The sequence below is a fragment of the Rhincodon typus genome, chromosome 13 (genome assembly GCF_021869965.1).
Source record: "Rhincodon typus isolate 14 chromosome 13, sRhiTyp1.1, whole genome shotgun sequence".
Classification (NCBI taxonomy): Eukaryota; Metazoa; Chordata; class Chondrichthyes; order Orectolobiformes; family Rhincodontidae; genus Rhincodon; species Rhincodon typus.
Genome location: NC_063344.1, coordinates 24396597 through 24422660, shown reverse-complemented (window position 1 = coordinate 24422660; position 26064 = coordinate 24396597). Strand labels below are relative to the sequence as shown.

At 39.5% G+C, this 26064-nt stretch overlaps 1 protein-coding gene across 1 annotated transcript in view; it reads left to right on the top strand.

Moving 5' to 3' along the window:
• Nucleotides 1-1763: 1763 nt before the first annotated feature.
• LOC109929394 (SPHK1 interactor, AKAP domain containing) overlaps nucleotides 1764-26064 on the top strand; it is a 105676-nt gene continuing 81375 nt past the window's right edge. The window contains exons 1-2 of the mRNA XM_048604102.1: nucleotides 1764-1871; nucleotides 21575-21689. Coding sequence (XP_048460059.1) covers nucleotides 1840-1871; nucleotides 21575-21689 — 147 coding nt within the window. The 5' untranslated portion in view covers nucleotides 1764-1839. The remainder of the gene's footprint in view (nucleotides 1872-21574; nucleotides 21690-26064) is intronic.

Here is a 26064-nt window from a genome sequence, read left to right as displayed (position 1 = left end):
GATCATTATCATAGAAACCCCCACAGCAAGCTAGGGTTCTTCATTGAGGCTAATCATTCAATGTCCCAGTTCTAACCATTAAATGAACTTGGCAATCAAAGTCAAAGTTCAGTGTTCATAATTTAAATTTTGTCAGGAGAAAGAAAGAATAAATTATTCTTTTCATTACTTCTTGTCAACGATAATTTTGTTACATACGTAATTTTACGGAAAATTTCTCTTACTTGTAAATTGCTCTGGAATTATTAATCATCAATGTTTTTGCTGTGACTACAGTAAAAGCAATCATGCAACCCAATCTGAGATAACAAGGTGTAGAGCTGGATGAACACAGCAGGCCAAGCAGCATCATAGGAGCAGGAAAGCTGACGTTTTGGGCCTGGAAACGTCAGCCTTCCTGCTCCTATGATGCTGCTTGGCCTGCTGTGTTCACCCAGCTCTACACCTTGTTATCTCAGATTCTCCAGCATCTGCAGTCCCTACTATCTCTGATGCAACCTAATCTGTTAATTTAAAATATCATTGATAGCTTATTTATTCATATTATGTTTTAAGAACTTATGTTCACTTATGCATTGTAGTGTATGAGCTTTTTTAAATGGGGAAGAAATGCAGAATTTGCAACATTTGAGGATGTTGTTAAATTAGCAAAATTACCACCTTTTATTGTTCTCCTTTTAGGGTTATGAGTAGTTGCATAAAGGCTGCATTGAGCTGACATGTTAATTTTTCTCAGAGCAAGTCACAACATTCTCCCTGCTATCTTGGCCAAGATGTGACCCTCAGTCAACATCCATACAAATCATTTTGTAATTATTGAATTGCTATTCTGGACCTCATTATGAACAAGTTGGTGGCTGTATTTCTGAAAGGTGCTACATTTCATATGGACTTAATTGGCTTTAAAATGGTGCTGGGCAACTCAAACTTGTGATAGGTACCATACAAATGCAAGTATTTTTGTCTATGTTATATCTATTATGAAAACAATCCTGAGATGGTGAGGTGCAGGTTGCAGGGACAGTGGAGAGGTGGTGTGGTTTGGCAGTTACATAGCCTATCGTACACAGCCAGTCCTGATGCTTGGTTTTAATATGGCATTGGCAAGGCCTTAGAATAGCTTTCAGTATCTGCCTTATTTCACAACGCAATGTGGAGAAAGCATCATAAGAATAGGCAATCTAGTCATCCAAATGACAATGTGATGGAGCATGAACAAACTGCTTATGTTCCTTTGCTTCCAATGGCAGCTGCAATGCTCTGTTCCCTGTAATAGAGCTTTAAAGATAATATTGTCCCTTTAAAAGGCAGCTTAAAGAGTAGGCTTCATTTGAAGGGGAGATCATCTTTCAAATTTTAATTATTGAGAATAGCAAATTATTTGTTTCTTTTCACATCATTTAGTTATGAAATTTATTTGTGGCAGAAGAATTAAACATAAAGAATGCAATGTCCTATTTAAGATATACAAGGACAGAAGATGTACGTCAGCTAAGCACGGTGCCCTGCAGTCTGCTGTAGAAGGTTATGGGGTTTCAGTCCCATGTCTGAGTGCAGCATGTTCTCTGTGTGGGACGCACAAGCACTGTCACATGCAATCATTTTACTTGCTGTTGCTTAAAGAGAGTGTCAGTGCTGCTGGCTGTGCAGAGCTAAATAGATAAGCTACTGTGTTTTAGAACTGCAGAGAGGGAATTTTTCCATTGTCAGTGTGATCCCGAAATCATTTGAGGTGAGAAGTGTAATCATCATTAAGGACTTTCCTGTGATTTTCTGTGCTTGTTTCTCTGGTGAGAGACCACGGCTGGAGTCAGTGCATTTTCAGAAATTCAGCGAGTGATGGATCGCAGTAGCTTGCTTTCTGTATCAGGGTATGTAGCTGTTTCTTCTTAAGGAGCATTTAAAAAAAACTTCTCTCATTTAATACTTGATTGCTTTAAGTAGCTTTGTTATTTTTAAGTGTTAATCTAATCAAAATGTACAACTGTCAATTAATGCTTTGCTATCAATTCATGTTAAGCAGGATCCTAAATCCTCATTAATGACAGTACCAGTGATACACATTTCATCTTACTCCTTCCTGCTGTCATCAAACTGTGCAATTAAGCAGTATTCTATCGTCTGCACAAACTACATACAGTGATATATTGAATAATTGTATGCAAAGTGACTCATTAGAGAGGAACTGTAATTCCAATGTGACTTTCACATGCAACCGTAATCAGTGAAAGGAAAGCCTGAGCAATTTATACGTGTCATTTAAACTCCAATACAGAATTTGTGTTTTTTTTTAAACTCATTCTAATGTGCTTAGTATGGTTAGTGTGGTTGGTGACACATGTACATAAGTTGCTTTCCTCTTGGAAAAATGCATGTGCTGCTGCTTCACGCTGACCATCACTGATTGAAATCCGTTGTTACAGACTGATGCTTCTGTGTCTTCAATTGCTTAGAAGTAGAGGCAACATTTTGAAAGCCTGGTAATATTTAGAATGTACAACTTTGGAAAAACCTAGGGTCTTCAGTGTTCCTGAAATTCTCAGCAGTTTATTGGTTAGAGTTTATTCCTTTTAGTTGTAAACTTTGCAGTCATGTTGGGAAGGTGAACATGACATGAGAGTATCACGCCAAGGCTTAAATTGGGGTTGATAGTCTGTAAAAGGTTGCAAATTCCCTTTGGAAACTTCTTCTCAGCATCCGAGCAGATTTACAATTTTCTTAAACGTTTCTAAACAGGATGAATCATCCTGCACCGTGAAGTAGATTGTTTTGTCTATTTTCATGCTGTGTATGCTGGGAAGAATTTATCTCAGAAAATATACATTAGTCTAACTACTAAAGGAAGAAGCGGTAACTAACTTGGAAAGAATCCATGCTATCTGCGTTGCCAGTTGGATGGAACAGATTAAAAGGTACAATTTCTTTTTGTCTTCCTTTTCATTTTGTATAATTTAACAGCTTCAATACTTAAAAGGTATAGTTAAATATGAAATATATACTGAGTAAGTCAGCATACTTTATCCACAATAAACCTCTCTGTTACGGTTCTATTGTGTGTTATTGTTAGAAAAGTAATAATCATTATATACAACATTAAATACTGTGTAGGGACTAACACATGGCACTAAGATAGTTTGGTATGCACAGTATCAAATAATTCAGTAAAATTGATTAAAATGCTGTACTGTGAATCACGTAGATGTTATTTTGTTCAAACAATAATACCAACAGTGTTAGATTCTTTTGTGAACATTGTTCATGGTTCACATTCAATTCCCTCAGAAGAATGTTTGACTTTATTGATTTTGATGTGGCATTGTAAAGTCTCAGCTCCAAGGATTTTCTTTTAAACATAAACATTAAAAGATCCATTTCTAAACCAGCTAGCATCCAGAACGTTGTGATTGAATCAATAGTATGTTTTGAACATCGCTCTTAACCATCTTTTAAAGACAGTAACTATTATTGCAATGGTTTTAAATTGGCAACAGCATCTTGCAGATGTTCTTAAAGTTTTCTCTCCAAACTTTGCCTTGTCTTATTACAAAATCAGGCCAAAATATTTCCTGAGTAGAATAGGATTGGAAAACATTTCCATTAATTTTCTATCCAAAATCAAGAGTGCCAAATTTCCTAATATTTTTTTGCATCTGCCTGTAATCCACCAATTGTGTCCCCAACCAGTTAATCATAATAAATTTAAGTAAAGGCCAGTGATACCACACTCCCTCTTACCCTACGCTTTCCCTTCCCATTAAATTTCTTAACTTTTACTTTTCCAATCTAACTGAAGGTTGAATGAGAAGTATTGAGTGAAAATATTGACCAGATTAACAGCCCAGGAAAGAGGGAAATTGTTGACCATGTATGTAATGGTAACCAAGAAACCATCTTCAATTGTCATAAAAAGCCAATTGGTTCACTAATCTTCTTTTAGGGAAAGAAATCTGCCATCCTTACCTGGTCTGGCCTACATGTGACTCCAGACCCACAGCAATGTAGTTCACTGTTAACTGCCCTCTGAAATGGCCCCAGTGAGTCACTTAATTCACAGATAATTAGGGACTGGTGACAGATACTGGCCTTGCTGGTAACAGTCTCTTCCCACAAAAGCGTAAAAAGAAATGTATTGCATGTATCTTTTTAAGAATGCTATCATCAAGGAAAAGGAGAAGCAGTCATGGTCAGAAGAAATAGAATCAGGTGACATTTTAGGAAGATACTCCTTCCAAAGGGTATTACAGACAACTTGAAGATTTTAAGAATTCTACTATAGAGATGTATATTGGAAAGTTATACATCTCCAATAGTAAAACTCCACTGAAAGAGGATCTGGAGCCATGGTTATTTCCATTAATTGTCCCAGTTATGATAATGTAGGTGATAATTGTCTTTGATTTTTATGGCACAGTCATTTCATGTGTGCACAGGAGTCTGTGTGATTGCAGCTTTGGAGCCCTATGTGCAAAAATTCATCATCTGATGGAACATCTTTTTAAAAAGCTGGGAATTCATCTAGTTTAACATCACAGCCAAGGAGTAACAAAATAGAATTGTAAAAACATCTGTAAGATCCCTAGTTGTGCATTCCTTTAACAAAAGTTTATTGTCTTAATCTGAGAGGCTGAATAGTGTAAATCAACCAAAGTTGCTGTTTTTTTTAAAATGTTGATTATCTTTCCTGACAGTCATGGCCTTAAACTTTGTCAAGCCCTGGATTGCAGTTTGGCAATGAGGTAGTAACACTGTCACCTCCTTCCACATGGCATAAAATGCCTTTGCCTTCCATGCAGACCTGACAGCTCATGTCTCATGTGTTCAGTCTCCTCAAAGATTTTGGAATTTGATTTGACTGAAATTATATTCTCTTCTTTTCCCCCTTGAAATATCCTTCTCTCTCTTTCAGCTCTCTGTGCCAGACACTACAGTTGAAATTATTCCTGAGAATTGGGACAAAATGACACACGAGTCATCAAATGCATCTACCTGGCAGTGAGCTCTCTAACTCCAACATGTGTTCACTTACCTGCAGCTCCCTCACGCTGTTGCTGTGATCTTCAGCCAGACTTGTCTTTTCAAACTAATACTTCCAAAGCAATGCCAGCACATTATTCCTAGGCAGGCATTGGAATAGTCATGTCTGTAGGTAGCATAAATGTAGATGAGCTATGGCAGAGGTAGGTAGTCATACTGGTGGAGAGGTAAAATAAGTCATTGAGTTTGTGAATAGTCCGAATCAGCCTGAAGCAAAGGCAAATGATAAGGATGGAATTGGTGATCAGGTAATGCAGCCTGTCTTGTACTTTTTGAATTTTTCTCCTTTTTCCTGAATCTGGCTGTCATCTTCTAATTGGTTGGCCAAGGAACCATTAGTTATTTTTATTTTGGCCTTAACATAGAAACATAGAAGATAGGAGCACGAGGAGGCCATTCAGCCCTTCGAGCCTGCTCCGCCATTATTCACGATCATGACTGATCGTCCCACTCAAAAGCCTAATCTCCCCGTAACCTTTGATCCCATTTGCCCCAAGTGCTATGTCTAGTCGCTTCTTGAATACATGCAATGTTTTGCAATCAACTACTTCCTGTGGTAATAATTCCACAGACTCTCCACTCTTTGGGTGAAGGATGTCTCCTCATCTCTGTCCTAAATCGTTTTCCCTGAATCCTCATATTGTGAAGCCTGGTTCTGGACACACCCACCATCGGGAACATCGTCCCTGCATCTACCCTGTCCAGTCCTGTTAGAATTTTATACGTCTCTATGAGATCACCCCTCATTTGTCTGAACTCCAGCAAAAACAATCCTAACCTAGTCAATCCCTCCTCATACACCAATCCCGCCATCCCCGGAATCAGCCTAATAAACCTTTGCTGCACTCCCTCGAAAGCAAGAACATCCTTCCTCAGAAAAGGAGACCAAAACTGCACACAGTATTCTAGGTGTGGCCCGTACCAAGGCCCCATATAACTGCAACAACATATCCCTGCTCCTGTACTCAAAACCTCCCGCAATGAAGGCCAACATACCATTTGCCTTCTTTACCATCTGTTGAACCTGCATGCTTACCTTCAGCAACTAGTGCACAAGGACACCCATGTCCTGCTGCACACTCCCCTCTCCCAATTTAAAGCCATGCAGATAGTAATCTGCCTTCTTGTTTTTGCTTCCAAAGTGAATAACCTCACATTTATCCAAATTATACTGCATCTGCCATTGATTTGCCCACTCACCCAACCTGTCCAGATCATGCTGAAGGATCACTGCATCCTCGTAATAGTTCACCTTCCCATCCAACTTGGTATCATCTGCAAACCTTGAGATATTACATTTTGTCCCTTCATCCAAATCATTAATATATATTGTGAATAGCTGGGGTCCCCGTACCGATCCTTGTGGCACCCCACAAGTTACTGCCTGCCAATTTGAAAAAGACCCATTAATTCTTACTCTTTGTTTCCTCTCTGCCAACCAGTTTCCTATCCATCTCAATACACTTACCCCAATCCCATGCGCTTTAGTCTTGCACATTAATCTCTGTTGTGGGACTTTGTCAAGCACTTTCTTAAAGTCCAAATATACTACATTGACTGGCTCCCCCTTGTCAACTCTACCAGTTACATCTTCATAGAATTCCAATAGATTTGTCAAGCATGATTTCCCCTTCATAAATCCATTCTAACTCTGTCTCATCCTGCCACTGCTTTCTAAATGCTCTGCTATAAAACTCTTGACAATTGTTTCGAGAATTTTCCTCACACCCATGGTAGGCTCACCAGTCTATAATTACCTGCTTTCTTTCTACCTCCCTTTGTGAATATTGGAGTGACATGAGCCACCCTCCAATCTTCAGGGACTGTTCCAGAGTCTATAGAATCCTGGAAGATGACCACCAATGCATCCACTATTTTAGAGCTACTTCCTTAGGTACTCTGGGAAGTAGATTATCAGGTCCTGGGGATTTATTGGCCTTCAATCTCAACAATTTTCCCAGCACCATTTCTCTACTAATATTGATCTCCCTCAATTCTTCCCTCTAAGTCTTGCACCCTCCAATAATTCTGGTATCCGATTTGTGTCCTCTTTTGTGAAGGCAGAACCAAAGTATGTATTCAGTTCCTCATCCATTTCTTTGTCCCTTATTATACATTCTTCTATTTCTGTCTGTAGGGGACCTACATTTGCTTCACCAATCTCTTTCTGTTCATGTACCTATAGAAACTCATAGCATCAGTCTTGCTGTTCCCTGCAAGCTTACTTTTGTATTCAATTTTCCCCTTCTTAATCAATCCCTCGATCCTTCTTTGCTGAATTCTAAACTGCTCCCAATCCTCAGATTTAATACTTTTCTTGGCCAATCAACATGCTTCTTCCTTGAATAGGATACTATCTCTTATTTCCTTTGTAAGCCATGGATTGGCCCTCTTATCCAATTTGCTTTTGCGACAGACAGTTATTGCAGTTCCCATGAGTGAAAGTTTTTAAAAAGCCCAAACGTGAACAATCCTGACATCATTTAGCACCAAAACACATGCATTCTCAGTAAGTAATTGCTAAACTCAGTCTATCTTGCCTTCCCGACCAACCTCATCCCGCCCCCTTGACCTGTCCGTCCTCCCTGGACTGACCTATCCCCTTCCTAACTCCCTACCTACACTCACCTTTCCTGGCTCCATCCCCGCCTCTTCGACCTGTTTGTTTCCTCTCCACCTATCCTCTCCTCTATCCCTCTTCTATCCGCCTCCCACTCTCTCCCTATTTATTTCAAAACCCCCTTCCCCTCCCCCTTTTCTGATGAAGGGTCTAGGCCCGAAACGTCAGCCTCTCTGCTCCTATGATGCTGCTTGGCCTGCTGTGTTCATCCAGCCCTGCACCTTGTTGTCTCGGATTCTCCAGCATCTGCAGTTCCTACTATCTCTGATTCCCTTTAATCTAGTTGCTTTTTAGTTTAACCAGAAGTGTCCCTATTTTATCGCACAACTCGATCATGTGACTAACCATGGACTGTGGATTGAACCTGCATCTTCTTAGTTTGTATAGTTCAGACAGAAACTTTACATCTGTGCTACTGGAGTGGTCAAGTTTCTTTTTAACTGAAACAGGAAAGTGAAAAAATAATTATCAGTAATTATTATTTGAAATTACAGTTGAAAAGATTCCCTTTTTTGTGTAACAATGTATTGTAGATTAAATGTTCTATGCCAATGAATGTAAATAAACTGAAAAAGGATGTTTATACATATTAAAAAACATTGATGGCACATTATCTCTGTTTGAGCTCAGTGTTGGAATACTTTTACTCACTTTATTTATAAGTTGTCTTTTTGAAAACATCACTGAATAGCACTGGAAGTGAATCAACTGGAAAATTCAATTGGCAGCAGCTGTATAATTTCTTATTTCATTGTCTTTCATTTCACAATTCTAGAGTGAAGGTACACAGAGAGCTACAGAGACCAATCTCTTAATTTAGTCTATAATGAAATATAACATGTGCTGAAGCATTAAAGTAAATGTGTAGCTTCCCAAGGACAACATTCTGCCTCTTTCGTAATGCTTCATTTAGTATGTGACTGAGTCTAGTATTATTCTGGTGTTGAATACCTAACTTAAACTCAAACTCAAGTGTCATCATTTCAATGTTGAGTTAATGAGTAAATATTTTTCCATCAACCTGTATATTACAAACATTTTATAAACCAAATGGTTATATGTCAGGGGGTTGCTAACCTGTTGGATTCACCAAAAGTGTATATATGTGACGTAAACCTGAGGTGATGTGAGATATGACAGAACTGGGAATTTATTTTGCTTTAGACTTTGATCAGCTTCAGCTGTGCTTTTCAGGTCCTTCAGGAGAATCTTCACCATCAGGATGCACATCTAATAGTGGAAATCATTCAGTATACACCTTGAAACAGGCACATGCACTGCACGTGTGCAGTTAGTAGGAAGCAGCTGAAAAATTGCATAGCTTGCAGTCTCCTGTGGACAAAGACATGTGACAGGATGGGGTTCCAAGGACAGTTAACAGTGGATATAGTGCTTTGGAAGAGAGGCTGTTTGGGGCAAGGACGCATCAAAACTTACAATGAGGAGTCAGAGAAGTACTTGCATTCACAGAAAGGAGGGTCGTTTATAGCATGTTTTATTATGTCTCTCAAAACATGTTATCGACCATGAATTATTTTCAATGTGATGACTGACTGGTAACTGTACAAGTACAGAAAAGATTTTATAAACAGCAGTGTGAAGTTTAGTCTGTTTTTTGTGGCATTGCTTGATATAAGTATATCAACCTAGAAGATTTCTGGAAACTTTTCCCACTTTGATTCAAATGGTGTCATGAGATCTTTAATGTTTACTCAAACCAATGACCAAGATGGCCTTGATTATGAATGTCACTGAAGACACTTGGCTGTTCAAGTATGTATCATTCCCTCCGCAATGCATTTAAGTGTCCGCCTCAAATTTTGTTTACTCAAGTCCAATGAGTGCTTTAACCTATAACCTTTTGGCTCAGAGACAAAATACTACAAATTGATCTCTGCTGATCTTTGGCAGAGAGAATGCTCTGAGCAGGAGTTGAGCTCCTTCCCAAAGGATAGAAGGATGAAAATCAGCAGATGTGCCCATCTGTTTTGTCTAAAGCAGCTGTGATAGTTAGTTATGATGTTCGCTATAGAAGGGAGAAAATACATGGAATAGAAATGAGGAATAAATATTGAAGTTGGTAAAGGAAGTGTACTTTTTTCAGCAGAAGGTTCTCTCGGATACATTTGTGGGATGACAATTAATTTAGGTTAATCTATTCCTTGAAGTTCTGTTTGATGTCGACAGCATTACTTCTCCTCCCAACATCCTTGTCTCTTTCTCTCTCTCTACTTCAATTTTTTTTTACTATTTGCCAATTAACATGGCCATATCATAGGTGTTTCCCCAGAGTGATCCATCCACTAAGAATTTGTATAAGCACATAAATTTAAAATATTAAGTGTTTCAATTCAAAAACAACCAGCAGCTCAGCTTTAAACAAGATTTAATGAGTTAATTTATTATGCCTCTATTGCTTAAAGTTACTTGAATTAAAAAAACAGATTTTTAACAGTTGAAGTGCAATTACAAATATTTGAAGTAAATAAGGATAAAAGTTAAGCGTGAAGATGAAACTGAGACCAGTCTCTAATATTGTTTCAGACCTGGCATGCTAGAAGGTTTTTCTTTCTCCAGTCCAATTCAGCAGCTGTGATGGATACTGTCGTCAAATTGCTGCTGTTCCCACAGGTGGAGTAGGCAGTACAGGTCATGGGAATGAGTAAGGTGTGTTTGCTTCACTTTTTACAAAACTGCAGATTGTGGCTTTGCTGGCCTGGTTCATACAGTGTCTTTTATGTCTGCCAGGGAACGCTTTCTCTGTCCCCCTATTGAGATATAGTTTCTATTTCAAGATGTCCATTTCTTGTTATGTTCAGATCACTGTCCTCAGTCAGCTCTTATTGCAATCAAACAAATTGGATGCAATTATTAATTTCAGTGAATCGTTATTCCACAAAGCAAAGTCAATTATGCTAGAATTTCTTGTGATGACCTTCTAATCTCTGTCACTACTAAGAAGCTTTGAGCTTTCACATGTTTTTTCAGGATTCAATGGATAGTGCTGGAATCTTTGAATCACGTAGGACATAAGAGTATAAGAAATAGAAGTTGTAGGCCATTCAGTCCTTTGAGCCCACTCCAGCATTCAATGAGATCATGGCTGATCTTATACTTCAACACCGTTTTCCTGCACTATCCCCACATCCATTGGTGTTTCTAATATGGAGAAATCTAGCAACTTCAGTCTAGAATATACTCAATGACTGAGCCTCTACCACTCTCTCAGGTAGAGACTTCCAAAGATTCACCACTCTGAGTGAAAATGTTCCTCCCATCTCAGTCCTAAGTAGCCTGTTGCTTATTGTGGATCCAGCATTCCGCTAACCACACCCCCACCCCACCACCACCACCCACCCCTCAACCCCAACAGGACAGGGAAAACATTCATCTAGCCCATTGAGCCCTATACGAAAATTGATTGTTTGAACGAAATCATCTCCCCTTATTCTTATCTCTAGATAATATTTACCCAGTTTATTTAAAGTTTATTCATAGTACAAATCTTCCAATCCCAGGAATAAGTTTGGTGAACCACTGTTGCACTCCCTCAATGGCAAAAAAAAGAGTTTAGTTGGGTAAGGAGACTAAGGCTCTTTATAATTACAGGAAGACATCTTTAATCCTATTCTGGAGTCCCCTTGTAATAAAGGCCAACACACAATTTGGTGCCTTAATTTCTTCTTGTACCTATATGTTGTCCTTCAGCAGCTTCCAAACAAGGATGCCCAAGTTCCTTTGAATTCCAACATTCTGGAGCCTCTCTCTATTTAACAGATTTTTCATATTCCTGTTTTCACGCTTGAATTCCTATTTCTCTGCATTGTATTCCATCTGCCAAATCTTCACCGACTGACTTCAGCTTCTTCTTATCTACTTAAAGTGTCCTTGTATTCTTATCATAACACACAGTTTCATCTAGTTTTGTGTCATCTATAAACATGGAAATATTAACATCTTAATTTCTACAACCAAGTCACTGACATTGTCTATGAATAACTGGGGCCCATGCATTGACCCTTGCAGTACCTCACTAGGCAAAACCTGCCAATCTGAAAATGATCCATTTATTCCTACACTTTATACATTGCCTCCCCACAGCGCCAATGGCATGTGCTGTGATTTTGATAAATCCTGCTAAGTGGGACCTTAACAAAAGCCTTCTGAAAATCTAAACTAACCATTTCCACCTGTTCCTCCCCCTGCCCATACTGCTAGTTAACATCTTCAAAAAAACTTCAACAGGTTTGTTCACATGGTTTTCCTTTTATAAATCCGTGTTGACTTTGACTTTGTTCAATCCTACCATAATTTTCTAAGTGTCTTGTTATTTCCTCCAATTATTATAGATTCTAGCATTTTGTGTACGGCTGATGTCAGGCTAACAGGCCTGTAGATCCCTACTTTGCATCTCTCCTCTTTCTTAAATAGTTGGAGTGCTTTTACCACCTTCCAATCTGCAGGGACCATTACAGTATCTGTAGAATTTTTACAAATGACCACCAACAAATCTACTTTATCTACAGCCATGACTTTCAACACTCCAGTATGTAGATCATTAGGTTCAGAGATATATCTACTCAAAGGTGCATTTCTCCAGGACATTTCTTTTAGTAATATTAACATCTTGTTGTTACTCATTTACACTGATATGTTGATTCTTCTCCATTATTTCTGGGAGGATTTTTAAAATCTTTTCCTTTGTGAAGACAGGCACATTGGGCTGAATCTTACCAGAAAGCAGCTAAGTGTTGATTTTGGCAAGTTTCATGATGGTTATTCTCTCATGAAGCATAGTGTGTTTTCTTAAATATCGATAACCGTGTGGAGCTGGATGAACACAGCAGGCCAAGCAGCATCAGAGGAGCAGGAAGGCTGACATTTCGGGTCAGGACCCTTCTTCATTTCTCAAGGGTCCTGACCTGAAACGTCAGCTTTCCTGCTCCTCTAATGCTGCCTGGCCTGCTGTGTTCCTCCAGCTCCACACTGTGTTATCTCTGACTCCAGCATCGGCAGTTCTTACTATCTCTGATTGTGTTTTCTTAAGCTATCTTCCAAAACTGACCTGATTAGTAATGCATGCTGCCCATCATATTCTCCCACTAGCCATGGGCAGAAGTGTTTAGCAGTGATATCCAAGACGCCCCTGGCACCAGTGCCATCTTTTGAAGCCAAGCCATACACAGGATATAGTGCTGGTAAACTGGAGTTGCCCTTCACCATGCATATTAGGGAGAAGAAACAAAAGCTAACACTTCACAGGGTAGGCAGGTGGTATGGCTGACACTTCATTTGACTTACAAGTAAGTGCTCATTCTTGCATCTCTTGCTATTCAAGAACCAGGCCACCTAGCTTGCCTGTCCTTTGCCTCATCCCATCTTACAACCTTGTCTAAATCAGTGCTCTAGGGCATGTCAAGCAATTAATGAGATGTGTTTCGTAAGATACCGAGCAAGAACACACAGCAACAAACCACCCTTTAAAGCTCAGTACTACTGAGACACAGGCAAAAAAAATAAGATTCATACCCTTGTCTGCATTTTGAAGAGCGATTAGCTTTCTGTACAAAACATACAATATTATATACAATGTTTGTGACACAATGTATCTGCTTTATCACTTCCATACCTCCAGAATGGTTTGTGTACATGTGTGTATGAACGATTATATGTGGCCATTGAAAAGAGATGAATTATGATCCAATTTTCAATTTAAAAAATTCCTTCGACAAAGACAAAATAATTACTTAGTTTGGTCATAGAAAATTGAGTGTCTTATCAGTTAAGAACACGAATAATATATCAACATAATATAAGAAATGCATAAAAAGATCAAAAGTAAAAATCCTTTGGGGGCAGGTTTAATGGCTTGTGGTTATTGAAACTGAAATAGTATGAATAAAGACAAATGCACTTTGGCAAACAAGCCTGGAGAAACATGGATGATTCAGAGAAACAGCAAAAACTGAAGGAAATGTGTACACACTTTTTGCAAGAATTGTTTGAAAGGCATGGCTCCAAGTGGTATGTTGGCTGTCATTTGGTGAGACATAATGAATGTATCTGAAAGCTGTAGATGAGGTTTGTTTTTGTTTAATTGCCTACGAGGGTGAGGTCAAGTGCAAGCAGCTTTGAAAATAGCACTCCTGAATGACGTGTCAATGCCGTGATGCCCATGGGATGCCCTGCTATCAAAGTGAGCGGGGGTAGGACAGTGAGCCAGAAATCCTCTCTCCTCCAAATGAATTGCAATTTCTTGAGGAGCTTGTTCATCAGATGAGGTGTGCAATTTGAAGATCAATAAAATCAATCAATCTTTTGCACATTCGTGCACAAGCTTTCAAGTACATTACAGGGAGCCACTAAGTCTTTAGATGAATAGGTTATTTCTTAGTGGGTTCCAGTACTTTTTTTTTTGTTGACCATCTTTCCATCTGTTTGCAACATGAGGCTGCTGGCCTCCGGATCACCTGCCTCCTCTATTTTGAAAGGCAGCAACATGCCCAGCCATCCCAGTTTTGAGGAAGGGCCACTGGATCCAAAATGTTAACTCTGATTTCTCTCCACAGATGCTGCCGGACCTGCTGTGCTTTCCAGCAGTTTGTTTTCATTCAAGTCGTGGCTTCTGTCTGCTTTTGCATTTCGTACCCCAGAGTCTGTTCCCTTTTCTTCGCAGCTCTTGGTGCCTCAAATTGAGTACCGAACTCTACACTTGTCCAATTTAGCAGGTCTGCATTTTAAAATAGCATTGTTAACAATGCAAGTGTAACATTGTTTAGAGTCCAGCAATAAACTGGCCATTCCTGACCCTGGATTGCAAATCAAGCCCATGGTAAATGGGATTTGAAAGATGCTTATGAAAATTGTCATCTAATGAAATGTCTGCATGAGAAGGTCTTCTCCTTTAGATGAATACCATTGGAAGAAACTAAACAGAAGTATCAATTATTTAGATGACTGGTAATTGTTGAGTATGATTGGGAGGTCACAGATTCTTCAGAATAATGTTTATTGATGATAGCAGAGAGTGAGGCTGATGTTGATCAGAGTGAGTACTGGGATGGACGATGAGTTTTAGTTGAATGGCTTGAGTACATTTGGGGAAGGTTGATATTTTAGAAAAGTAGGGCTTGGTGAGGATGTTAGCAAGACGAAGATTTATATATATATTTGAAATAAGAAATCCCTTACCTAGTCTTGCAAATTGAAACCATAATATTGTAGTGTTTTCATAATGAAATGTTTATATTTTTCTTTAAGAATTCCACTTAAAAGGCAACATCAATTAGAAATCATGGAACTGATTAGAACTTCTACTTCTGTGCTATTAAACTGGTTGTAGAAACCTTTGAAACGTTATTCCTTGTCTAAAATGATGCGGGTGTGTGTTTAAAAGTGCACTATGTTCATAATTACTTTTAAATAGCTTCACAGGCCCAAGAAAATAATTGAATGCTTGTTAAATATTAATTATCTCAATGGTAAACTCCAAATAAATGGGCATTTTTTACGTTTATGATATTTTAGATTCAATCTTAATCGCAATCATTTATTTTGCTTTTCTCAAATTTCATATTAAAAGTTAAAGATTTCTGTGTTTATTTTACTTCCTCTTTTACTGCCTGTGAAAATACATCAATGTGATAGGTTGCTTACACTGCTTGATGATGTCATTGTTGTTGGCCACCTGGAGACTTCCTTGGTTCTAGATACAGACTGACATTAGGAAAAGGGAAGGTCACACCATGGAAATGGGCAGACCTTTGAGATCAGTTATCTTCAATATCAGCAGTGGGTGATGCTCCTATGCTGACTTGTCATCCAATCTGCTAAATTTTAAAGTCTTGAAATTGTACAGTGTGGTTATTTAAGAAGTAATTAATATTTCTTGTATGAAATCCTTCTGCTGCTCCTCAGCATAAAAATATTTTTAGATTAGTTGTTGCATATTTAATTTTAAGACCAGATTTGTCAGCAGTCTTTGTTTTTATTTGTTTGAAAACAAATTTTGAAGATATACCTTATAAACTCTATGTGTAGATCATTTTCCCAACTGCAGTTCATCCACACGAAATTGATATACATGCTGTTGTTTGCTGTTCATTAGGCCAAGGAGAATTATCACATTTGTCCTTTGACCCCCAATAATATTAGATACAAAGGTCATAGATGTTTTTGGCATGCTATTTTAGAGTCATAGTGCCATACAGCATAGAAACAGACACGTCAATCCAACTCAGCTGCATTGATCAGACACCCCAATCAGACCTAATCCCATTTGCCAGTATTTGGTCCACATTCCTCTAAACCCTTCTTATTCATATACCCATCCAGCCTTTTAAATGCTGTAACTGCACCCACCTCCACCACTTGCTCTGTCAGCTCGTTCCAAACACGCACCACCCTCTGCGTGAATGTTACCCCTCAGGTCCTATTTTAAATCTTTCCTCTCTCACTGTAAACCCATGCCCTCTAGTTTTGGACTCCCCCACTCTAGGAAAAAGACCTTGGCTATTCACCCTATCTATGCCCCTTGTGATTTTATAAACATCTATAAGGTCGCCCCTCAGCCTCTGACGCTCCAGGGAAAAAATGACCCAGCCTATTCAGCGTCTCCCTATAACGCAACCCTCCAGTTCCAGCAATATCCTTGTCGATCTTTTTGATTTATTTTGATGTTTAAAAAGTATTCACATTGTGTGCAATTTTATTGTGGTGCATTTTTGTTTTGCTTTTCATTCACCATCTATTATTGGTTATTGAGCATAGGGTGAACTCTGTAAACTAATCTCCTTCTTGCAGCATTATCCCTGTCATCCCTAATTATGGGTAGATCCCATTGATATATCATTAAAACCATCCACCAATAAATCATAACCACAAAGAAAGATGAAGTCCGGACAGGCTTGAAAATACAATGATCACAAATATTTAATGGTTATAATATGTTGTGATGAATTCTGCTAAAAATAATAAAGTTTGGCAGTAGCATCTTCCCATCAACTGTGCCACCAGCCAGTTGAAGAAGGTGTTTAGAAATATTTGAAGCTCAAGAGTGTTTATTTGTTCAGATCACTACCCAGTGGGTATATATCATGTTAGTCAACTTGTTTTTAACTTCCATAGTGTTCTTTGTAGGTTATTTCTTGATACTTCACTGACAACCTGTGTTGACAGAAACATGTGCCTATCTGCGAAGTCCATTAAATTATTTATACTTTTGAGCTGTTGCTCATAATGTAGTGGTTTTTTATTCACCATGGAAACCGCTAGCTGGCTAGCATTTATTGCTCATCCCTAATTGCCCTCAAAGGTGGTGATGACCTGCCATCTTGAACCTCTGCAGTCCATGTGCTCTAGGCAGACCCACAATGCCTTTAGGGAGGGAATTCCAAGATTTTGACCCAGAAACTATGAAAGAATAGTTATATATTTCCAAATCATTTCTAAGTCAAACTCATGGTGAGTGCCTTAGACGGACTCTTGGCAGTGGTGTTCATATGTATCTTCTGCTCTTGTCCTACTACGTGAAAGAGATCGTGGGTTTTGAAGCTGTCTGAGGATCTTTGGTGAATTTCTGCAGTGCGTCTTGTAGATGGTACTCACTGCTGCTACTGAGCATGGGTGATGGAGGGAGTGGTGTTTGTGGATGTGGTGCTCATCAAGTGGGGTGTTTTGCTGGATAGTGTTAAGTTTCTTGAGTGTTGTCGAGCTACACTCATCCAGGAAAGTGAAGAGTCCATCACCGTCCTGATTTGAGTCTTCTAGATAGTGGATAGTCTCTGGGCTATCAGGAGGTAATTTATTCACCACAGTATTCTGAGTCTCTGACCCTGTTCTTGTAGCCCCTGTATTTATACAATGAGTCTGGTTGAATTTCTAGTCAATGGTAACTCCCAGGATGATGATCATGGGGAATTCCGTGATGTTAATGCCATTGATTGTCCAGGGATGGTGGTTAGCCTGTCTCTTATTGGATAGGGTCATTGCATTTGTGTGGTGTGAGTATTACTTGCTACTTTTTCAGCCCAAGCCTGGATATTGTCCAGATCTTGCCATATTTGAACAAGGACTCCTTCAGTGTCTGAGGAGTCACGAATGGTGCTGAACATTGTGCAATCATCGGTCAACTTCCCCACTTCTGACCTTATGATGGCAGGAAGATCATTAATGAAGCATTGCTGCCACTATCCTCTTTATGTGTAAACGACAGGGCCAGCTTAGTTTTATGAAATGGAGAAAATTCACTTGCTGGTCTATCAGAAGGATCTATTGCCCTTAACAAAATCCAATTTATTGCAAATTAGCGACTAATTACAAGTTACATGCTATGATAGACATTGTCACAGAGAAATTGAGGATGACTAGTCTTATGCCGTCACGATCCAAAGCTGTCTTGCCCATTTAACAGCATTAAAATGGGTGGCTCTTATGGCAATCCTCTGTATTAACCCTTTCAGACACATATCCTTAAGATGAGAAGTGTGGTATATTACAGTAAAATCTCTTTAAACACATCATTTTTCCCAGAAATGCATGCTTGAAACAGGAATTATCCTTTTGAGAATGTGACAGATGCCAGTTTTTACAATAGCTCGCTTGCATATCTGTGCTCAAGTCCAATTTATCTCTTGTTCACTGATACACATTAAGCAATGACAGAGCACCTACCAAGAATCTGTGATTACACACAAAAGTTGATTATGTATCTAAAATGTGTTGCTGCCTGTAAGTGACATTTGGTGGAATATAACAAGCTGATAATTAGGATCTGGATAATTAGAGTTAACTGATTAGAGTGGACACATTAATGAAGACAAATAAGAACTAGTTTAGGCCACTAAGACACAACAATTTTCCATTGCTACATCAGATCACGTGATCTGGGATGCAGATACATTCCAGAACAGCTTTTATCATATTAAAGTGATATAATTGTGTACAAATGATTAACATTTTTACACTTCAATGTATATGAATGAGTCAGTGCCATCACATTGATTTCAACTATTAAGAGTGCTTTAAATCATTTGAAATGAGGTGGAACTTCTTCAGTCAAAGGGTTGAATCTTTTCAATTTCTCTGCACTGTAGGGCTGCGGAGGCTCAGTCATTGAGTGTGTTCAAGCTTGAGATTGATAGATTTCTACAGATTAAAGCTATTTAGGGATAGAGTTTAAGAAAATGGTGTTGAAGTAGAATATAAGTGACAACCTCTTTGAAGGTTAGAGGAAGTTTAAGGGGCTGAATGGCCTAGTATCAGTTTCATTTCTTAAGTTCTTATAGGTGATGACCAAAACAAGTCAACATCCCAACAAAAAAACACATCTTTGCAGATTTCAAAAATAGATGTCTAGCTGCTTGGAGTACATATCGATTCACTGCTAGTAATTTTGATAATATCTTTATTGGCATTTGGAAACAGCACAGTGCATGAAAAAGGTCAATGTTCTTTGGCAAACTATCAACGTTCTCTAGGTGGAAGAATGGTAGGAAATTATCTGACATATTTAAGTTATATAAATTACAAATGAATAGTAGGAGTTGTCCTTCATTGTTTCATTTGTTCTTGGGAGGGGAGTATCATTGGCCAGGCCAGCATTTATTGCTCATCCTTAATTGCCCAAGAGCAGCTCATTGTTAATCAAATTGCTGTGTCTGAAGTCACATGTAAGCCAGATTGAGTAAGGATGAAAACAATTTTGTTATTCTTTACAACGGAAGATAAGGACCATTTCATTTAATTTGAAACCATCCCATTTATTTATATCTGGCTGTGGAATTCTTAATCAGATCCTGAACCACATCACCAAACAATTACACTCAAAGAAAATGCATGGACAGCCATAAGGTATCTACCAAATGCTTTGGCCTGAGTCGCTAACAAAGATATTGATTTTTTTTTCCACAAATTTTTTTTACATATATTCATGGTCAGTTGGAATCCTGTACCCTGGTAGTAAATTATAGTGGGATATGTTGATTCAAATGCTACATAACAAGATTAGAGTTGAGAAGGTGTGTTGACTGGAATTTGACAGAATAAGTGAGAAAGGAAATTGTCAAATAGGAATGAATATTGACAGATTTATAACAAGTACTGACTGGGAGGAGTTGAATGCTGTGGAATTATATGCCTGGATCAGATACATGGTTACCTGAAATGTACAAATTTTTACTGACTGTCAATAACTTCCATTTACTAACAACAGCCATGCGGGACAAGAAGACAAAAAATTCCTACAATAAGTAGCATAACAGTGAGTGAAATGATTTGGAAAAAAGACAGTATTCACATAAAGTGAACAGTGGGAGAGGAAGAGAGAACAGAAAAGCAGGAAGTGATAGTACCAAAAGATCAGGCAATGAACATAAGAACATAAGAACATAAGAACTAGTGGTCCCTCAAGCCTGCTCCACCATTCAATAAGATCATGGCTGATCTTTTCGTGGACTCAGATCCACTTACCCGCGTTCTCACCGTAACCCTTAATTCCTTTATTGTTCAAAAAAAATCTACCTTTTCTTTAAAAATGTTTACTGAAATAGCGTCAACTACTTCATTGGGTAAATGAGTAAAGGTAAATATAGCAGATGACTAACTGTGGAAGGCAGTGAGCAATGATGGACGCAGTGGATAAGGCTATTTACGTTTCTTTCCAATTTATTTTGTCCCCGGCTTTTATCACAAAATATAGCCAGGCCAGTGTTGGAGAGTGTCAGTAGATATAGCCCTGATGTACCAAATGAGATCATGACTCAGAGCTTTTTGGTAGCATATTCTTTTATTGTATAATAATCTTATTTTCCCCTTTTCTCTTGTGCTTGCTGTACTCTGTTTACTTCACTTTGTTAATCAACTGGGAATGTGCAATTGGAAAAACTGGTTGTGCCATAGCAATATGTCTTTTTCATAGAGGCTAAAAACGTCATAGTGTTGAATGTTCCCATTGATGCAATTTCAATTTCAGACAATGCACTGAAGGAAGATACTGAGATGACTCTTTTACTAAAGAAGTGTTTACTTGTAATTGTATTTACATGGTTCCTTACTCTGTCTCCTTTCAGCTGTTCCAGTCATGAGTCTAGCCTAGCAGTCTGTGACAATCTAAAAGGTAACTTTGTGTGACCAGGAGAAACTGGAGTAGTCCTGGTTGCTTTGTGCCAATCCTGCTGACTGACTGGCTGCCTGTCTCCTGCTGCTCTCCTGACCTGCTGAGGGCCTCATCTATGGCAAGCAGCCTACATTACATCTTCTAAAAGGGACAAATTGGCAGCAGAGCCAAAGCGCATTGTCAATATTAAGTAGACCTGAGTAGACCTGTCTCAGGCCTCCTGGTTGGGTCACAAGAGTTGGCAATAACATGAGGCAAAACAAATCTTTACCCCTCTGCTTTCAGCTCTGGAATCTCTAGGGCGGCACAGTGGCTCAGCGGTTAGCACTGCTGCCTCACAGCGCCAGGGACCCAGGGCGACTGTCTGTGTGGAGTTTGCACATTCTTCCTGTGTCTGTGTGGAGTTTGCACATTCTCCCTGTGTCTGTGTGAGTTTGCTGTGGCTTCCTCCCACGGTCCAAAGATGTGCAGGGTAGGTGGATTGGCTATGCTAAATTGCCCATAGTTCCAGGGGTGGGTTAGGTCGGTTATAGGGGGATGGGTCTGGGTGGGATGCTCCAAGGGCCAGTGTAGACTTGTTGGGCCAAAGGGCCTGTTTCCACACTGCAGGGATTCTATGATTAAAAGTCAGACCATTACAAACAGATTAAATCTGGCAAAAAGAAATAGGATGCTGAACAATTACAGAAAATGTTAATGGTTTCTAAAATCACACATGAAAAGTTGATGCTTCCAAGAACATTTAACTTGCAATAAAAATGAACTAATTTAGTGCCACTGCCTCAATTTTCTGTCTTCTATTGCAGTGACTTTGAATTGTCCCAAATGCGTCAACCCTCGGAGGACTCTGAAAAAATCCCAGGCAGTGAAACAGAGAGATCTACATGCACTACAGGGAGCTCCATCACAGCATGTAAAAAGGTAAATAATCTTACCACTTCAACACAAAATGCAGTCCATATGGGACTTGCGATTGCTTGTAGATACCACATGACAGGCAATTGCACGGCTCCAAAAGCAGAGTGGGATCCGGCAGCTAGCATGCTGTAGTAAGCCTAAAAAATATTTCTGAGAATGACTTAATCGCACTTTGCATGAGTTCACAGCATCCATACAGAGATCGGTTTTCAAATGGAATGAAACATTTTCAAAAAGCAGCAGTATGAATCAGCTAATGATTTCTATCATCTGGATATCTCAAGTAACTAATTGCTCTCAACTTCCTTCCCATTATCTTTCACACCATGTATTAACCATGGGATCCCTTCAAATAGATGTCAACTTTTAACTTACTTCCAGATGTTGGTTATTTGCAAAATTTTAGAGTGGTCAGTAGACTCAATTCACTGTAGCTAACAATAAGATTGTAAACTTATAAAGTGGGTCAGTGGTTAGCACTGCTGCCTCACAGTGCAAGGAACCCGGGTTCGATTCCACCCTCGGGCAGCTATCTGTGTGGAGTTTGCACGTTCTCCCTGTGTCTGCGCGGGTTTTTTTCTGGTCTCTTCCCACAGTCCAAAGATGTGCAAGTTAGGTGTATTGGCCATGTTAAACAGCTGATCATCCAACTCTGTGCCCCCTTCCATTGCATGTTCCTCTTAATTCTCTCATGATTTAATTGGAGTCGATCCTTCTTTGCACTGTTGTGGAGAGTGTACCTGGCTAAGATGTAAATGCAGTTCTCATTCTCAGTGGTAGACCCTGGGGTTCTGCATCTTCTGTCATTGCAGAGCTTGGAGAGCATTGCACTCTTTGGGAAAAATTAGGGTAGATCTCATAGAAACCTGTAACATTCTAACAGGATTATACAGGATAAACATAAAAAGGAAGTCCCTGGTGACCAGGGAGACCAGACCCTGGGGTCATAATCTAGGGATGAAGGGTAGACTATTTAGTACTGAGATGAGGAGAAATTTCTTCACCCATAAAGTGGAGAGCTTTTGGAAAATTTCCACCCACAGAAAGCAGTTGAGGCCAAAATTTTGAATGTTTTCAAGAAGGAGTTAAATCTAGTTCTTAGGCTAAAGGGATCAAAGGAGATTGGGGGGAAAGCAGGAACAAGGTGCTAAGTTGGATCAGGTTCAAAAGGCTGAAAGATCTACTCCTTCTTCCATTTTCTATCCTGCTTTTGAATGTGGACTCTCCACTCTTGTTTCTGCGTCTGTTCAAACCTCAAGAATTGTGAATCACCAACTAAATATTAAATAAGATCACCGATGTGAGTTTTTGCACTGGTAAAAGGTTGTAGATCTTGATGCCAACATATTCTCTGAGAAACCACCTTCATGGATGACTCACAGTATTTGTTATGCAAGTCCTGACAGGCAGAAGAAAATGAAATAATCTGGCAATCAATTTGCTTTATAGTTCAGTAATTTATCAAGTGATGTTGCCATATGTGTGTCTTGGGTATTTATAATTCTGTCACTGGTTATCTACAAATCCTAAAGGGACCGAGATGAGTCACATATTTCAAGGGAGTCCGTTTCTGCTTTTGTGAACTGTCCAGTCTGTGGTGGCTCAGCTCCAGTTCAGTTCCTCTCCTTTTGAGTTTGGTCTTCTCCTACAAAAGGTGGAAAAACAAACCTGTAAATGAGTGAAATTAAGGATTTCACCCTGTGGACACAGTGCTTTCAGTAAGGATGACTATAAAACATAAAGTACTACATTCTACAAGGATTAGTGTGAGTGTGAACAGTGGATAGATAAACGGGAACCTGGTGAAGTGAATAGGAAATGAATGCTGCAGGATTCTGAAAGTTAAATCAGTGTGAGGAATCATGTGATGGTAAATACTTAGCAAGGCAGATCGACGTTAGGAAGAGGCAATTGTTTAAAGCACAGGATGTGATTGAATCAGTAAATTTACTAACTTTCCTTGAACGAAAGTGCTGTGAATTAGGTCATACTGCTACATTGTATCTATGATCTGGGTACAGTTCTCCTGATGCTTGTTCTTTTACCCTTATCCATACCCTTTTGGCAAGACCAGCAGGTTCCTCTTGCCTATATTTTTTATTCACTTGTGGAATATAGGAGTTGCTGGCTGGCCAACATTTATTGCCCATCCCTAGTTGCCCTTGAGAAGGTGGTGGATAGCTGCCTTCTTGAACCTGCCTTGAAGCTGCTTTCTATGCTGGGGAATGGTACACTCCTTCCCTTCCTCGCTGGACTCAGCAATAACTTACTGTCCCATATGTTTAAATCTGGCTTCTGCCCTGGTTTTACATCCATCAAACATTGTCAACCCTTCCAATTTCCATTTGAAGACAGCTCCTATAAATAATAGCTGAGATTATGTCATTCACAGACAGAGACAGATACATTTCAACCTCCGCCTTGGAAAGCCCTGAAATAGGGCAATATTTTAATTCTTGCAAAACCCAATCACTTACACAAAGTTTAAATCAGGCTCAGTAGAACTCCCCCCATCTCCTTTTGCAACATTTATGATTTTTAAAAAACGATTATTAATTATTACTATGTTTAGCATTGTGACAATTACAATTTACCTGAAAAGGGGAATGTTTCAGCTAATTCGTATTAGCACTGAACTGTTCTCTATAGACATTAAGAGTTCACTGCAATGCTAACCTGGGCTGGAATTGATCACCTGTCATGTTTCACTTTTTGTACCTATCATTAGAACCTGTCTCAAGTTGCTATTCCTTAGAAGTGCAAATTCATCAGCATTGACCTTATGATTAAAGGAATAGAGATTGCGCAGCACAGGCAACTAGGGTGCCGAATAGGGCTCAGTAATGCCTGTTGTGTAAGAACTGCAGTAACAGACAGGAAAGAAAGTGATATCTGATGCATGTCATTGTGCTCATACTGCACCACAAATTGTACTGATCACCATCTGGACGAAGGTGTGTGCAGCTAACACCAACCAGAGTATGCAGGGCAGGTAATCATGTAGTCAGTCAGTGTACTACTATAATCCAGTGGTGGTGTTTTACCTGGTGGTTGGCTGGCTTGTCCCAAATGATTACAGTCTTCTCAGTTCATTACATATTTATGCAAAGGCAGAACACCTGGGTGTCATATTTAACAAGTACATTGACAGCACGTCATCATCTGTAACACCGCAACATCACTCAACCTCTGCTCGTCACATCCACCCACTCGTGGAGATGTCAGAGACTGGGCAAAAAACCAAGTCATGCTTTAGCAATGCCTCCATAGAGGTTTTCCTGAAGGCTGCTAAGAAAAGAAGAGCAGTTCTTTGCCTTAGGGATGCAAACATGGGGTCATCCCAACTGATGAAGACAGACTGGACAGAGGTTACTATGAAGGTTAGAGTCCATGGGCAGTTTAAGGGAACCTGACTCCTATACCACAAGAGGATGAATGATCTGCTGCTCTGAGCAGACAGTGGTGCATGCCTTGGCAATGCTTCATGCTCCTATGAGTTAGCATTGTAAAGTTGCCACTGCAGAGAACTACCACTGGGTGTTAGATTCTTTATATGGCATGCTAATGAATATAACCCTGATCCCCAACAGTTGGCAATGCCAACTTGATGAAACCTCCAATGGCAACCCAGCCCTGCAAAGTCATCATCGTCATAGAATCCCTACAGTGTGGAAACAGGCCCTTTGGCCCAACAAATCCACACTGACCCTTGGAGCATCCCACCCAGACCCATCCCCCTATAACCCACCTAAGCTACACATCCCTGAACACTATGAGCAATTTAGCATGGCCAACCCATCTAGCCTGCACCCGGAGGAAACTCGCACAGACACAAGGAGAAAGTGCAAACTCCACACAGACAGTCACCCGAGGGTGGAATCAAACCTGGGTCCCTGGTGCTGTGAGGTAGTAGTGCTAACTACTGAGCCACCGTGCCATTCTTCTTAGTCCTTACTGACACTGGGGGGCTTGTACCAACATCAGGAGAACTGCCCCACATACCGTTCAATCACGTCATAAATAAGAATACCCGAACTGGTCATCTTCAGGGAATCCTACCCTATGGGCAATATCCCAGATACTAGCATCATCATCCCTAAGTACGTCTGTTCCACTGGCAGGACAGACTAACCAGACGTCACACTGCAGTGGTATACTGTGTTCTCCACTTTGATTCCTAGCCCTTAAATCTCATGATTTGATTCTGAATACAGGATACTTCAGAGTTTGTGCTGGTATTCAATGTTTAGTTAAGTAACATAAATTGAAACCGACTGCTAAATTGAGAGCTGTGACATTTGGAGTCAGTGATACTGCTGATAGTTGATTCAGAGTGTGCTGCTGACTTGCCAGGAGGCACATCCTGTAATATCGACCC